At 36.3% G+C, this 12602-nt stretch overlaps 1 protein-coding gene across 1 annotated transcript in view; it reads right to left on the bottom strand.

The window, feature by feature from the left end:
• Positions 1 to 1593: 1593 nt before the first annotated feature.
• Positions 1594 to 12602, bottom strand: part of DNTT (DNA nucleotidylexotransferase) — a 97392-nt gene continuing 86383 nt past the window's right edge. The window contains exon 11 of the mRNA XM_069796686.1: positions 1594 to 3711. Coding sequence (XP_069652787.1) covers positions 3625 to 3711 — 87 coding nt within the window. The 3' untranslated portion in view covers positions 1594 to 3624. The remainder of the gene's footprint in view (positions 3712 to 12602) is intronic.

Raw genomic sequence — 12602 nt, 5'->3', positions numbered from 1 at the left:
AGTCAGCCTCCAGGGACTTTACAACTGAATTAGTTTGATATGATTTGTGTCTGATGAACAAGTTACCAATAACCTATCGCTTTATTTTCCTCTAGGTGCTTTAAAAATAAAGTCTATTAATCATTCCAGCAATTTAGGATATATTAAGTGCACTGATCTGAAATTCTCCCTTCCCTTCTCCCTATAACAAACATCAGTCTGTTCTTTTTACAAGTGTTTGCCCTTTTCCAGGCCCCCAGGCCTCACCTGTCTTTCATGAGTTCAGAAACATCATTACCGTTGACTCCAACAGTTCCACCACACTGTAGGGAGTTTTCAGTATGCTCGTGGATCCAGATATGCTCAACTGATAAAGGTTTTATTTCCTTTAACCTGTTCCACCCCAGTTCTCCTGTATGACTTCCATCTTTTCTAATTATAGTCTCAGTTGACTAGCATCACCAAGAACCACTGAAATCATTACAAGGCTGAGACTGTTCAGAATTGTAGGACTAGATTTAATTGATACAAGAAGCACCATGTTATAATTCAGAGATTATTTACTAAAACCTGAGTTTGTGCTTTTCTGGCTCTGCCATTGCATGCACGATGAGTTTGGCTAGTGCTATCAGGGGTGATCCTGCATACAGTAGCTATGATAGTGACTTGGGTATCAGCTTCTTCAGCAGAGGTGTTCATAACAGAAGCTATCTTCTTCATAGTCAAACCACCCTGGTCATCTAATCTGACCTCCCATTTAACAGTTCCATAATTTTTGATAATACTCGATACAGTGAGTAATCTGTAAGATGTATTCTAACAAAAGTTCACAAAAAATTGAGAGGAAAAAAAAGAATAAAGTGATATTCTGTTTTCTTCCAATCTTGAAGGAGCTGACAGAACTTGTGTTTGGCATCTTTTCCCCCACAGGTGGTATAATTATAAGCGATGCATAGGCAGGCAAGATGGGAGTTATTTCTTCATGTGAAAATCAGAATGTTTCATATTTCCTCTGTGGCTTGAAGTATGCAGAAACAGTAGAACTGGAATGTATAATTTCTGATAAATGGTGGCCAGGCAGAAAGAATATTCAGATAAGATACCATAGCTTTTGTTCTCTTCCACTAGGACTGAAAAATGTCATTGCTACTTAAGTGTCAGCATCCTGATGCAAAACACAGAGAAGATGCTTCATACATCAGCACAGTAAAGCAGGAAGCAACACCTGTGCTTTCTAGTTAGAGCAATTTAGAAAGTAGCCTTATATTTTCTGCTCAGTTAGCAAAACTGCACTTAAAAAGAATGGGTTTATTGGCACAGGCAAGAATAAAATTCCATGCTGTTATTACATTTTTCTACATCCCTGACTGAGGTTTTAGAATAGTTTACGATGCAGTCCTCTAAAAGTCCATTCCTCAGTTGAAAGGAACCAGTAAACAAATTCAGCATACTTTTTCTTAGTATCAAGACTGTCGTGTAACTATAACTGTAAAAAAAAAAGTCTTGCCTTCATTTCTGCTGATGTCACCAAATTAGGTTTAAATTACAGATTTTAAATTGCTTATACCATAAAATTAGGATTATCACAAATTATAGAATGGATTCATAGCATAGCATGAATTTCTTGCAGTAAGTCTGATAGAGCCATTCTTGTTTAGCTTTTGTTTCAGGTTGTTTGATAAAGTTTAGGAAATCTACCCACTACCTGTGAGCTAGATGGGCGTACGTATAGAATGAGATCCTTGTAGCAAAAACTGAACCTTTGCTCTGAAATAGCCTCCATTTTCCTACAAACACTTTTGTGCCTAATCCTGTAACATTTTAGTCTGGTGAATAAATGCATTAAACTGATGAGAGCATTTTTTCTTGAATACAGTAGAGGAGATGATAGAATGTGGGGTGCATAAACTGTATCCTAAAAGATCTGGGCAACAAATAAATAGAATTTAATGTGAACTCATATTTTCAAAGTGTTTTTATAGTACTGAGTCTAACCATGATAATGAATGAATACATTTCACAAAAATACAGCTACTACCTATTTTAACAACCAGAAATAGGTGATTGCATATAAAACTGTACAGTGGAAGTTTCGTTAATACTTGTACTATCCTGTCTACTGTACCAGGCAAATCATCCTTTGGGGAAGCAGCTTCTCAGAAGTTCCTATTTAATTTTCTCTTACCAGCAATAGCTTTGGCACTTGCACTTCAAGTCATTCATCCTGTAGCTAAGCACTGTATTTCTAAACCTTGGCATATGTTTTTATGCATGAGTAGAACCTTCAAGTCTATGTTGCCATGGAATATTGCCATCATTTGAATATGGGATGCCATTGCTGTCAGTAATAATTTTTGTGCTTGGCCCTGTCACTGCCATTCTCCCCCTGTCATGCCAAGATGTGAAATCAGCCTTAACAGAGAAAATAGAGTTCAGGTTTTTAAGAAAGAAATTTTTTGACCAGTCTTGGTGTTCTTAATCACCTTTATTCTACAAATGACAAATGAATGGTCAGTAAGTAACTTCATGTCCTAAAGCACTAAATGCCCTTGTTCATTAAAGAATAAATGTATTACAAATTCTTCATTATCATTACAGTCACAAGAGCTACCTGGAAATTTTCTGAAACCAAAATACCTCATAGGATTACTTTTATCAGAAAGTCTCTCACATCCAAGATTAATTTCTGACCAAAAAGAGGAAATACCATTCTAGAGCAGCCAATAGCCAAACAGCTCAGGTAAACTTCCATCCCAATGCATATATATATATATATATATACACACTAATAAATAAATTTCCATCTATATAAATTGAGCATAGACAATTAAAAGCTTTCAACTTGGAGCAGGCACCAGCCTAACAGTTAAAGCAGCTGTTTTTATGCAGGTTATGATTCAAATTCCTGAATGAGGACCATCACATCACACAACCTGAATCTTCTTTAGTCCAAATGAGTACTCCAAATTTATAGTCCTTTTTCCTCACAATTGAAGATTGCTGCTGAGTTATTCCACTTTTTCTTTCCCTTCCTGTGAAACATTTTTTAACTCTCACTGAATTCTCTACCTGTTTTCAGTTTTTGTAGCGTGGTATCCTACCTGGAAAAATATTACAATTCAAGCCTCAACTTGCTGAGACTGCCAGACTAATTACTGCCTAGGTCATTAAGCCTTATATACAGTAGCAATTTTATATATGGATTCAGCAAAATACTTAAGAAATTCAGTTAAAGATAAGCATGCATTTCAGTAATTTTTGGACTCAGCTCAAATATTTTGTATTATTTAGGTATTGTCATAGCTGACAGCATTTTAACAAGCAAGTATTGTTCACAGGAATGTTAAATTCCTATCAATCACAAGCAAAAATCTCACCAGCTTCAAGTTCCCCCCCCCCAAAAGAAGCTCTATCTTGTCACTCCCATGTAGAAACTTCAAAAAATAAAACAGAAAAGATTGGAAAGGATTCTGAAGAACTTATACTCTTCTTTTCTAGCGTGTATAATGGCCTCTAACTAATATATATTTAAAATTTTTTAGTTTTCATAGAAACAAGTATTTATATATATATATAAAAATCAGACTACAAGATAGGCAGAAAGACCATTGCTGTCAACTGATGAATGTACACTGGCAAATCATTTCAAGCATTCCTTTCCCCTGGTTCGACATAGTCCAAGCCAAGATGTGCAAAGATTTCTTCCTCACTTCCAGCTTTGAGAAAGATCCTCTGTGAAAAAATTAAAAAAAAAAAAAAAGGAAGACAATAAGGGTGTTAAAAGGAAATTTCAATTGATGTTTTCTGCTGTTTAAAAGGAGTTAATTTTTGACAGTTCTACCCATTGTATCCTCTCCAGAATACAGTCTTCATCAGTATGCTGACCTTGAAATGTGAAAGCAAGTTAAAAAATAATTCTAATGCGGCTTGATGCTTTCAGTTCTAATGATAGTTTACAATTCTTTGTTTTGATTTATTTTTTCAAGGCTCTGTGCACAAGTTTTAGGACTAGAACTCAAATAAAACCTACATTTCCCTTCCATGAGGGTCAACAGCTTGACTTTCTTCATAAAAACATCAATGTTTTTTAAATTAATATAGTAATCTTCTATATAAATGCTTTCAAGCTGATTCAATGGTTACACTAACTATGTATAGCCAAGCATTAAAAGCATCAACACTTTCCAAATTTCTAAAATATACTTATCTGAAAAGACAAAATATTCCATCTGGAAAAACAAGCCGAAAATAAGGGATCAACAACTGCAACTTTTTTTTTTCTTTTACACACACACTCCTAATGAAAGTTTTACAGTAAAACCAGTTTTGTTTCTTCATATTTGCACTTCTGATAATACAGGATAGTATTCTTGCACAGGAACCACCCACAAGCCTACCTCCCCTAAGATGACTGATACAGTAAAGCTTTATGAATTCCTTTCATCACTGAAGTAAAATATTAATTTAAAAAGCTGCTAAGGTAGATGAATATTAAAACAGTGAAACCTCACCATTTAGGGGAGTTTGGACACAAGAAAAACTAATTTCTATTGGAAAAGAATACTTAATAGTTCAGCAGTTCCTGAGTCATTTGAAGTTAAGTCTCAATCCACGTTCATCTCTGAACAATCTCAAACTCCATTGTCATGAAAACTTCAGGGTTAAAGTTTCATAATCTGGATTTACTTTCTACTGTGAAAGCAGAGATGCTGTCCAGAGAATTACCCACTGATGAATTCCACTGAGTCAGGAAAATCACTGAGTACTGTAAAATTTAGGGACATTTGTATTAGCACCTCTGCTTTCTCAGCTGCCAAGCGGTGTCTCCAGGAGGGCTATGCTGTCCAGCATACCTATGGGAATGGGTCAGGAAAAGCAGTCCATAACCAGATCAGAGCAGGCCCAGGGTATGCTGGAAGAACTTCTGGCACCAGAGATTCACAACTTTTCCTTCTTTTTCCTCTGTGTTCTCTCCTCCTTGTTCTCCTTCACCCCCTGATCTGGATGGTGCTTCCCTGTCTCTTACTCCCATTGAGATCACATAACTCAAGGGACTCAGAAAGCAGCAGGTAGGCAGATTACTGGAACAGGTAGATCCTGCTTCTCGTTACTGACACTTCACTCTTTCTCCTTTCAACCCCCCCTGTTACTTATCAGTCAGCAAAGAAGATCAGCACTGGTAGGAAAGACTTGGTGATGCCACTTGGCCAAGCAGTATGGCACCAGAGCCTGTGAAGGCTACATAACGCAGTCTAAGCTGCTGCATCAGTAGAAGGAAAGCAGAAAGAACAATGAGCCAGAAGGAATAAGCAAAACCACTGAGCCCAGGGAAGCCTCATGCTGCACCTGAAATATGCTTGTGCATCACCAGTAAAATTCACCTCCTCAGCTGGTACCTCCTGGCTTATTGTTATTCCCCATCAGTCCCATTCTTTCCAGTGCCTGATCCAATATCTCAGTCCTGTTAGGAGCCACAGTTTTGCCAAGGCATAATGAAGAACTGAACCCCTAAAGTGAAACGTAACATCAATTGTCCGCTGGACTCAAACTTCATTGGGGATTCAACCAAATCAGAATCTTGTTTCCATTTCAGTGTAGAGGTATTTGAAATTTGAAGCTCTAAGCCCAACTCTACAGAAAAGGCCCATCTTTTGCTGATGCTATTCAGCTCCAACAGCCAGAATAGTTAGGCTGGCAGCTTTCCTAACAGCTATTTTTCAATGCCACAAAGCAGAATGAAAGCCAGTTTAACTGTGCTAGAAAGGTTATGAAGACTAAATTGGATGGTAGAGGTTAGATGCTCCTGAGTGAATAGAGCCAGAGGCCATTAGTATTCCTTTGAGCTTGGGAGGAGAGAAAGGACAGAATATGAGGTTCCGATTCTGCTCTTCCAGAGTTTTCAACCAGCAAAGTAGGTTGAAGAGAAGTTCTGGCTGATATCCTCTTGAAATCATCCAAAGTTACTAAGTCATTTATCTTCCTTAGCAAATTATTGCTATATGGTGAAGTAATATGGAACATTTTCACTATTTTATTTGGATACAGTTCATCTTTTATTAGACAAAAGCGATCTTAATAGGCAAATAATTAGAGTCAATGGTAATTATGGCAGCATGAAGTAATGTGTTCTGTTAATAAAATATATTACAAAATCAGAAAGTAACTTCTAAAGTTGTATCTGTTCCTGTAATATTCTGTATCAATATGTACAGTGCAGTCTTCACAAATAGTGTCTTGCCATGCTCAGAAGATACTTGCTTGTCATATTAACTCTTTGGCATTTATATTCCCCATATTTGTATTTGCAGAACTGTCATGCATCCATTGCTTTTTGCCCAAACCAAACCCACTGAAATAAAGGTTTTCACACCGAGGTCGGTAGACATTGTATTCAGCTCTACTGTAAAGGCATTGATTTCAGGCAGTGATACATTCCATATGTATCAGAGATTTGTTATTAAAGTGCACAGTGAAAGTACTTAACAAGGTGTATGAAGTTGTTTACACTTTTCCATAATGAATTCCACTTATATAAGACAATTTGCATATTCAAACACACCATATGAGAAATTTGAGGGAATAATTTGGCGCATTGCTTCAGGGATATTTTTTCTTTTTTAAATCAAATCAGAACAAACATGGTATGCCTTTTTGCTTTGACACCTGTAGTGAAAAAACAGTCTTCAGTTTTCTAAAGTATTTTATCCTCCACCATGAAGTTCTCAGCATATGAATATTTAGCCTCTGGGACAGTGCCCCCGACAACTACAGAGCATTGCTGGAGCATGAAAAGCTGAAAACAACCACATATCCATAATGAACTGACAGCTCAAAGTTATGTCTGCAATAGCAAAGATTGCTTATAAAGCATAGACGAATAATGTTCCTTTTTCCTAGGAAGTTCAAATGTCAGATTCTGGAATAAAAAGAACCTACCAAAAACTGACCAATGGAAAACGGATCCTTTTTCATATAGACAGGAGTAGAAAAAATGGTACAAAAGAAGATATTGAACTGAATAAAAGAAAAGGAATGACGACATTGATAGCTGTCCATCAGCTAACAATACTGGGGATATTTTGTTCCTAGAGTATGTCCTGGGAGGACAGGATTTTAGGGATTTTTTTTTTTCTTTTACTATTACTAAGAACAAGAGAGGGCAATCCATACATGTACATTACTGCAGAAAAGTAAAACAAGAAAAAAGATCTTACACTTGTAGACAGATGTTATAGATACTCTTTAATAGAAGCTCTTCATATCTCTGGGACCCCAAATTGCATCCCATTTCTTTTGTTCTGTCACTTTATGTTCTTCTGCAAGCAAAACTCATTTCATTTGCTTGACAGGGAAAATTTCTAATACAAAGTATCTGATGCTGAATACCATTCTCAGTAGCTACAAGCCATGTTTCTAAATGAATCTCTAGCTGATATCTGCCAACTGCTTTAGCAGTGTAAGTGTTATTAATGTTAATCATAACCTGTGATTTTCCTTCTTTGTCAATCTATGCAGAGCTTATACAGTGATGCAAATTTGATTATTGCATTCGCTACTGTTCTTTCTTCCTTTTTCCTTTTCTTTTTGCTCAAGAGAAGTAATTAACTCCTTGCCTAGTTGTGATTTTTTTTAGCTTCTTACTAATATTCAGCAGATCCAAGACATGCCCAATCAACATCAATCAAACTTACAAAAAACAATGCTCTGGAGCAGCTGGTATCACTCTGCTCTTATCCCATTTAATCAATTCTGTTATTTCAATGGATGTAAATATTACATTTGTGGTTGCAAATGACCATTAACTACACCTAATGCAGAACAGCTGCCATCCAAATGTTTTCTTATGTGAACAGCTACCTCTTATTTTTCATTTTGGCATTAATGATCAATAACACTTCTGATAAAAGAGAAGCAGAGAGTGAAGACACAGAGCTAGCACTGCTTGATGATATCCTAACTAGCACTGCCAAAGTTCAAACAGATGTTATACTACTATTGTCACTTGGTTTCATTGCACATTTTAATATGACAAAGCCAGCAAAACAAAACCATTACTCAATAAAGTAGAGTTCTAGTTTTAGTTATACAAATCAGCATTGACCAACAGCACATTCCTTTTGGGGGACAAACACTGATTTTACTGATTTTGTATATAGGTCGTTTAAATAATGGGGAAAAGTTGAATGCACTGGAAAGTACCTCAGACCCCTTTTTCTCTTCCATTTTTGGAGTACCTTCATGTGCCTCTAACCTACTTCTTAAGTATTTTAACAAGTAGGTTGACCCTAAACATCAAGATAGGAAACCTTAAAATATGGTTAGCAATTTGTCCAGTAAAGATGTAGGAGAAAAGATCTCAAGAAATCAGAGATTACTAGACATTACTGTGCACAAATTCTTGATTTTCATAACACAAAGGATCTTGCTATTATATGAAAATTTAGGCCACTGGATATGCACTGTTCATGTATTAAGCAACCTGTACTTCCAGTGAGCCTAGATAAATCCTTTAGGCTGTTGAAATGAAAATATACTGCTTAGACACCCAGCCCACACTTGCCTCTACTGTGGCCATCCATCTTCCTTTCCTCTGTTTGGTTAGGAAGGAAAAATACCGCAGTGATAGCAACCTCCTGACACTGCATTGAACAAAACTATACTTTGCTGAGGTTGCTCACTCAGGAGACAGAGAAGCTGTTGCTCTGCCCACAACTGCTCTGCCAGCTTTGTGTACACAAATTTCCTGAAACCAAATCTACTCATGCTCTCCATCAATATTAACAGCCTTCTTGAAGGGCACACATTTAATCAGATTACAAGTAGGCTGATATCCTACTCTTTATTACCAAATAGTTTGGTAATAATAGTGTGTTGCAAAATACCAAATTGAGTAATCTATAATGATTGAGTAATACTATAAATAACTCTCAGCCTGTCACTGTGGCATTTGATTACAGTTTTCCCCATCTCGAGATGAACTTAGGAAGTTAGTGTGAATACAAGTACCTCAAAATAAAAGCCTGTAGGATGATGTAGATAGTATCATTGATGAAATGGGATTTAATGGTTCTGAACCAACAGAATCTGCTGGAGAGCAAAGAGCTGCAGGTTTGTATGTACAACGTATATACATGTGCAACCCACTGATCTGAAGGTGAGACATGGTGGAAATTTGATTAATTTCCTTCTTTAAAACTGGAATTAACTATGAAGTTTCCTAGATGATTACTGGCCCAACTCTACTTTATAGATTATTTGAGCATTTATTCTTGAATAAGTCACAGCAAAATCGTGCCCTTCCAAAGACCAAAGAATTTCCTTCCATATGCCATTTTTCCTATTCTTTTCATAGTGCTGACTTTTATTTGCTCTGCAGCTGTAATTCAGAAAGAATGCAGTCATACTCCAGTGGATTTCATTATCCTTTGGAAAACTATGACATTGTGTAGGAGGCACCCTCCCTCCTTTTGCAAAAGACCCTAAAGGGCCATAATCATTAAGGTCTGTCTGGACTCCTTCTGACATACTGTTTCACCAAATAAAATGGGCGGGGGGGGCAGTGTGGAGTGGATGACACAGAATATTGCCAACTGTATCTTGTTAACAAATTACAAAACTGTTTGATACAACTTTGCTTCTAGAAAAGTATCTGGGAATGTCATTAAAATACACATTTATTCTAATCTTTTCCTTGTATCCTGATGATGTTGCATGCTTTAAAATGGCAAACTCTTACATAGGGTAGTTAGGGATCTTCTCATCTAATTTTTGTCTTCTCTCACTGATTTTTATATGGTGTTTAACATGTGACATTTATTCACATCAGTTTAATTAACTTAATATTTTCTTTCCTTTTTAAAATTATTAAAATGGAGATATAATGGAAATATCATCATATCTAACTTTGTAGTATTTCCAGTATACTGAATGATGAATACCAAGCAGTCTAAACCACCATCACTTTACATGTCTGGAATTATTACAGTGGCAGTAAACATGACAATGATAAATGAACAACAGAAAAGAAGAGGACAGACTGTCATTTGCAAACTCGGAACTTAACTATTCATTGTGCTTGGACAGAGTCCATTCTAAAAATAAGTTTTGTGGGTAAACTCAATTGTATATGAATGATGGTAACAACAGGACTTGCTTAATCAACTGTAGTAAAAAATACCATAATGCACCTTAAATTTGTCTTACATATGTATTTGTCACTTTAGTGACATCTTCACATGTCATCATTTATGCCAGGTCAATTAAAGATTTTTAATTAATGATACATGGGACTAATGCAGAGATGATGCTATTTACTTTGCTTGCAATAGCTTCCAGAGTGTGAAAGCACTTCTCTAGATATGAAAGGCCACTGCATTCAGTGAAGCAGTGCACCATAACACCAAAGACCTACAATTTACAGAATATACTAAGATGTCCTATTAGATTAAAGGTGCAAAGCTATTAAACCGCTCACACTCCCTTTTTCTCTGATTCCATTTGCTCAAATAACATTTATACCCAGTAAAACAATATAAATAGCTGTTAATTAAATGAATAAAATGAGCTTACAGGAAAAATTGTGAAGGCAGAAACATAAGTAACCCATCAGGTAGCAAATACTTTCTACATGATTAGCAGTGGTAATGTTCACATACGTTTACCTGACCTGAGCGTTACCCTATCTGTTCTCTGCCATGGGGCTATTTTTGCTCGAACAAGTGTTGATGCACCACCACTGGACACAGGTCACACTAGGACTGCAGATGCTTTTAGGAAGATGCTACTTTTCATAAATCAGCCTTTTATAATGTATACCTCACAATGTAAGTATACGTTTCATTATTTTATGATTTATGATTTTCCGACTATATTGATCTAAACTCCTGCATACCATGCTGAAGATATTCAGCTAAGGAGGGAGTCTGATCATTGCATCAAAAATGTCAGCACAGTCATGTGTCCATAAAACAATACATTAAAGTCTTTTTGTTGTAACACTTCCTGCAATTCTTAGATTGACTGCAGCTATCTTCTGTACTCAATGCTCATACTTTATTGAGTTCAGAGCAAGATTCTGACAATAAATGGGTATAGCATTAAATTATTTATCATATGTGAAAATGTTAGAAATAACAATAATTAGAAATAAAACAAACAAGTTGGAATAGGTGCAAACAACTGTCACTTTTATGGAAGAATTTCTATCAATGCTAAAACAACCATTGGTGAAATTTTTCTAAAAAGGTAGCAGTAGTACATAAAATTGTTTCTTGATATATGGTTATTAAATGTAGTATGTGACAATAGCCTCAAGCAGCTTCTTCTAACCCACGAAAGATTGAGGAGAAAGAAATAAATAGACATTTGAAAGCTTGAACTAGTCACATTTTCATTTATTGTGTGATCAGAATTGCAAGGAAAAGAGTTTTGGGGCTTGCACTGCAAAATTCTTTAAAAACAGAAATGAGATCTGCCTGAAATGTAAGAAAAAAAGAAGGAACAAAGAGGCCAGAAGGCAAAAACTATGTTGTTATCTTAGCTGTTAAAATTTTGCAAAAAAATTATTACATTAGAAAAGCATGCATCTTTCTGGCTCAATTTTATATGAAGAAGTTCATATGATTCAGTAATTCAATTCTGCTGCATGGATTTTGTCAGCTAGAAGTTAAAAGTCCTTAGGCAAACACCTAATGGTTTATATCAATATAATTCCAGTTGTTTCCTATTTTTGAGAGTTAAATGTTAGTTCCTGTGACTGACAGTACACGAATTCAGTAAGAGGAGAAAAGTAAGATCTCAGCGCAAATTCAAAGACGGTCCAGTGCTATAGGCATTTTCATTTGACTACAGTGAGCTGCATGGATTTCTGGTAAACCTTAGCACCTAAGCCTTATGAAATCATGTGAGTTCACTGCTGCTTTTCACCTGGGAAGCCTGCTCTGCCTCACTAGCCTGAATATCTCCATTAGCTCACAACCAAAAGAAAACCTGAAAACACTAAGGTCACAGAAAAGTCAACCGCTAGCAAGGAAAGTATATTTTTCAAACAAAAAGTCGAGTTCCAAGGCCATCCACTGAATGCAGGTGTCTAGGAATACTTGGATGTGACAAGTACAAGGACCACTGTCAAAGAAACTGAGTCAGGAAAGCCCAAGAGAAGACAAGACAGACAGGGAGAACATATGTTGTGTTTCAGCTATGCACTTACATCTTCTCTCAGAAAGGTCACTTGGAAGAGAGGTAATCAAATTATACAGACTGATTGATGAAAAATTATCCAAATTCACTCCATGGCACAACTAGTTGGATGTTCTATTTATTGACAATTAAGTTATTGCAAGTCCCGAAATAAACACTTTGAGTTGATTATATTCTTGATCCCCATCAACTTCAGTTAGGTTTATCCTGGAGTCATAAATATGGAGATGCTAGTAATATTTTCTAAAAATAAGTAGAAAATAAAGGAGGAGAGAAGGACAAAGGGGAGGATGTCAGTTACAGACTAGCAAAAGACAAAAAAACAGAATGGAGGAGAGTGTCATCGAGTGACTTGACATGACCTGCTAATGGAGCCTCTTGTGCTAACACTTCTTACAGTACTGAACCTGCTGATGAGCTTCTGC

This window comes from Haliaeetus albicilla, chromosome 11, assembly GCF_947461875.1.
Source record: "Haliaeetus albicilla chromosome 11, bHalAlb1.1, whole genome shotgun sequence".
NCBI lineage: Eukaryota > Metazoa > Chordata > Aves > Accipitriformes > Accipitridae > Haliaeetus > Haliaeetus albicilla.
Note: the sequence above shows the minus strand (reverse complement) of the source record. Positions and strands in the feature narration are given on the sequence as shown.